Source organism: Argiope bruennichi, chromosome 10 (genome assembly GCF_947563725.1).
Source record: "Argiope bruennichi chromosome 10, qqArgBrue1.1, whole genome shotgun sequence".
Lineage (NCBI taxonomy): Eukaryota > Metazoa > Arthropoda > Arachnida > Araneae > Araneidae > Argiope > Argiope bruennichi.
The window spans coordinates 92,468,782-92,473,662 of NC_079160.1; the positions used below are offsets into that span (position 1 = coordinate 92,468,782).

At 41.8% G+C, this 4,881-nt stretch overlaps 1 protein-coding gene across 1 annotated transcript; it reads right to left on the bottom strand.

Annotated features, from left to right (window-relative positions):
- Nucleotides 1-552: 552 nt before the first annotated feature.
- On the bottom strand, nt 553-4,569 carry LOC129987653 (uncharacterized). The gene is made up of 2 exons (XM_056095611.1): nt 3,829-4,569; nt 553-3,678 (listed from the first exon to the last, which is right to left on the bottom strand). The coding sequence occupies exons 1-2, from the start codon at nt 4,567-4,569 to the stop codon at nt 553-555; spliced, it is 3,867 nt and encodes a 1,288-aa protein (XP_055951586.1).
- Nucleotides 4,570-4,881: the final 312 nt, after the last annotated feature.

Consider the following 4,881-nt stretch of genomic DNA (forward strand, 5'->3'; position numbering starts at 1 on the left):
GTTACCCAATCACCGTTCAGAACAACCTGAATCGTCTCTGGTCGCCCGTGGGAAAATGTCCATTGATGATTCACCCTCCACCATGGGAAAAATGCAGGACATCTGGAGTGTTTGACACTGTCGCCTTTCGAAGACACGATTTATTTGCCTGGGAAACGCACGTGTGGTTCCTTATCTGGATTAGCACTAAATGGCCAGATGACCGTACTTAAAAGGAGGGTCTTCCATTTGGCAATCTGGAGGCACTTAACACTGTGGGAGTTTCGTTGATGAAGAATGGCCCGGAATGTACATTATCGAGTGTGGGAAAAAGGAATGTCACAGTGGTCACCCAGGAAGAAGCTGATTCATTACAACTCTCCCCCCCCCTTTGAAAGGGGACTTTTGTCCAGTCTTGGACGAAAGTCACTACTGGGTCGTGGAACCAACTATCCCTTCTTAGAGGCAATCATACAATACAAATACATTTTAAAAAACAATTTACATTAAAACACTATTTACACATTAAAATACCGTTTACACATTAAAATTTATCACTAGATTTTCCTTTTTTTAAAGGTTACAGCGGCTCAAACCATCAGCATTCTGGTGCTTACTGCCCGGTTTATGTGTGACAGTATAGTTGTATGGTTGTAAAGCCAATGACCATCTCATCAATCTAGGGTTGTTACCCGCATTGGTTTTTAGCCAAACTAACGGATTGTGGTCCGTGACAATAGTGAAGTGCTGGCCATCCAAGTAAAATTTAAGCTTCTTTATGGCGTATACTATACTAGCACACTCTTTTTCAGTCGTGCTATATTTCTTTTCCGCGTCTGAAAATTTCTTACTTAGATATAAAATAGGATGTTCCTTGCCTTCGGAATCTAATTGAGACATTACAACTCCCATCCCTACATCCGACGCATCAGTTTGGACTATAAATTTTTTTGTATAATCAGGGGCATGCAAGACGGGTTTTTTTGTCAAACTCATTTTTAATTCTTGGAATGCTTGTTCGCATTCGGGCGTCCATCTAATCTGCTCTTTCGTCATCCTACCTTTCAATGCATTGGTTAAAGGTGTGGCTATGACAGAAAATTTTTCCACATAGTGTGCGTAATAACCCGCTAGCCCAAGGAAAGCTCGTATCTGAGTTTTTGTTTTGGGGGTAGGAAAATCTATCACTGCTTTGATTTTTGCTTCGGCTGGTGTTCGAACGCCATCTCCTACCATATGTCCTAAATATTTCGTCCGGCTCTGTGCTAGCTGACATTTTGATGGTTTCACGGTTAGATTTGCCGCTCCTATTCTTTTAAGAACCTCGTCAACATGTTTCAAGTGTTCTTCCCATGTTTCGGAATAGATCGCAATATCGTCTAAGTAAGGTACTGCATACTTCTCACAATTCCCTAATATCTCAGCCATCATCTTACTAAAAAAATATGGCGCATTCACCAATCCAAATGGCATTCTTAGAGGGAGATACGTCCCGAAATTAGTTACGAACGCTGCTAACCGACTTGCGTTCTTCGTCATTGGAATTTGCCAGTAGCCCTTCGCTAGATCTAGTACCGTAATAAATTTTGCGGCGGAAACTCTTTCTACTCGCTCTTCTAAATTGGGCAAGGGGAAGTACTCAGTTTTAATTACACTATTTAATTTTCGGTAATCAATACAAGGTCTTGGGGCCTTTCCCGGTGCCTCTACTAACAGCATTGGTGATGTATAGTCTGATTGTCCCATTTCAATTATTTTCAGATCTAACATCTGCTTTATTTCCGATTTCAAAATTTCGGCTTGGCGTTGTGATGTGCGATATGGCTTCGACCGAACCGGCTGATTACTGATCAGTTCTATATCGTGCTCAACTAGATGGGTTTTTCCCGGCTTATTTGAAAAAACTGTTTTATGTTTATGTAACAACTCTTTGAGTTCCCCAATCTGCTCCGTCGTTAACCTCTCTTCTAAGTTGCTACTTCGAGATATTTCCTCGAAATCGTACGCGTTTACGTCTCCCGTCGGGTATGCGATCTCTAAATCATTTTCCGTCTCCACATTCACTTTTTCCTCGTGGAACACTAGATTCACCTCCGCCAATCTTTTATGGTAAGGTTTCAACAGATTAACGTGAAAAATTTGGGGCTTGGCCTCCTTTCCTGTCATTTTCACTATATAGTTCGTTTCCGACAATTGAGATTGAATTTTGCCTGGCCCTATCCACTGTACTGATAGTTTATTCGGCATAGATGCTGCGAGCACCAACACTTGATCACCGGATTTATATTGGCGATGGACAGCATTTTTGTCATACCATAATTTTCTCTTATCTCGCGTCTCCAACATCCTGGTTACTGCTATATCCTGACAACGTCTCATGCGGTTTATTAAGTCGTACATGTATTTGGCTACCGCCGTTTCGTTTTCTTTCGGTGCTACCCAGTGCTCGTATAACAGCACTTCTGGAGTCCTTAGGTTTTTTCCGTGAACCAACTCAGCGGGGCTAAATCCTGTGCTCTCGTGAGTAACCGTTCTCAAAGCTAACAGAGTTGCGGGAAGATTTTTCTCCCAATCCTTCCCGGACTCTAAACATAGTACCTTTAGAAGTCGCTTAATGGTTTTGTGGAAACGCTCTACCGGGTTTGTCTGGGGATGCCGCACAGATGAATGAGTGACTTTTATTCCGAACTTATCAAAAAATTCTGTGGTTAAATAGCTAGTGAACGACGTACCCCAATCACACTGTATCTCACGGGGGAACCCCATTCTACTAAAAACGTTTAACATAGCATTTATCACTGTGATTGACGTAAGGTCTTCTATAGGGATTGCATCCGGATATTTTGAAGACATACACATCGCCGTTAACAAATATCGATTGTTTTTCTCACTAATGGGTAATGGTCCTACGCAATCAATATTTAATTTGCTAAAAATTTCCGATATAACGGGAACTAATTTGAGAGGGGCCTTTGTCTTCTCCCTTGGTTTACCGATTCGTTGACAAGGATCACACGAGCGAACGTAATTCTCGATATCCTTTACACAATTTGGCCAAAAATAATATTTTAGGGCCCTATCTTTCGTTTTAGTTACCCCCAGATGTGCCGACGTCGACTCGTGGCACATCTCTAATATTGCCGGTCTGAATTTTTTCGGCACAATTAATTGAGATCTCGGGTTTCCTAAATGATCTTTTGTTACCCTAAAAAACAATCCCTTTTCCTTTTTAAATCCCTCATGTCCTTTGTTAACGCGTTCCCTACATTCTTCCAAGGTTCCGCAGTCCATTTGAGCCTTTGAAAATTCTTCTTGAGTTATCTTGAACGGAGTGAATAAATCTTCAGCTCCTTCCCCTATCTCAATGGGTGGTAACGATTCTTCTGTCAGTTGCATTTCAGGTTCTATCTCATTCTTCCCTCCTGTCCCGCTTCCTATTCTCCTTGCTTTTCCATCCCCTTTCGCGTTTTCCCCCTTCTTTTGTGAACGAGTAGTGACAGCATTCACAGTGGCAATACTGATACGTTTGTTAAGTAACTCGGCCGTGGCGTTACTAAGAAGGTAAATTCCTTGATCGAGAGATGAATCAACAATAGCGGCCTTTGTGACGACCTCCCCGAACTCTGGGCTATTGAGCCTTACACGTGCCAGAGGCAAACACCTCAAATCTAAGTCCAATGGTTGTTTCACCCAAATTACCTCACCGGTAAAATCTGCATTACTGACGTAATTTCGTGTTACGATATCTACGCTGGCGCCTGAATCCCGGAGAATTTTAATTTCCGATCCGTTAACGGATCCTTCACTTATATAGGGAGCAAATAATTCATTTTCGTGCGCGCTTCCTACGTGATTTATCTGCTCTGTCGGTTGATTCTTTTTTAATTGAGGGCAGTTTGGCCTTAAATGCGTCGTAGACAGGCATTCATAACATTGTAATTGTTTCCGCTGATCAAAATTGTCTCCCCTCCAATTCCTTTGTGGGGCTAAATTCCTCCACGATTTATTTTCATTGGGTTTAGCGTTTGCCATTCTTTCCGTCGCTTTATACTTCTCTTCTTCCTTAGGCGAAAACGGTCTGTTTCTCTCAACCATTTTTCTTTCGGGGAATTTTACAAAGTTGGATTTCGTCCGCACCGATTCGTAGTGGTCTAGTTTCTCGGCTAGAACAAAAGGATCTACGAACTCCGACCATACGTCTAGAAAATGGTCTCTTATCTGGCTCGGGACGCGTTTTTTTATCTGGTCGGTGATTAACAATTTCTTTAGCCCGGTAAAATCCGTTACACCCGATCCCGAAAGCCAACCATCTAAGAAATGTTCCAGATCAAAAATTAATTCCTTCCACAATGCGTTCGGTTTTTTCTGATGGCTCACGAAACGCTGCCTATATGTCTCAGTTTTTATCTTAAATCGTTCCAGCAAAACTTGTTTAATATGCTCGTAATCCTGAGCTTTGTCTTCCGGTTCTTTCGCTATGATGTGAGCCAAATCTAACGGCAATAATGACAGTAGTTGAGAGACCCATTCAGCCTCGTCAATCTCGGCGGTTTTTAATTGCCTCTCTAGTAATGTCAGATAAATTGACATATCAGTTTGGTTACTATCAAACTTAGGCATTAAATGCTTAATATCTCCTCGCGGTCTAGAATTTTCATTTCGGCTTGAATGTGAGCTATTAATTTCCGAGGAATTAGATATTCTTAAACGCTCCAACTCAAATTCCCGTTCGCGCTGCCTTTCAGCTTGTAATTCTGCCTCTACGCCGCGCTCTTTCTCTGTTTTTCGTTCTTCCACTATAACTTCATATCTATCTTTTACGAAGTCTAAGTCAATATCTGGGAACTCTTTAATTTTCCTGATCAGATCTACTACTTTATTTGAAGGGTCAGTCTCGATCCC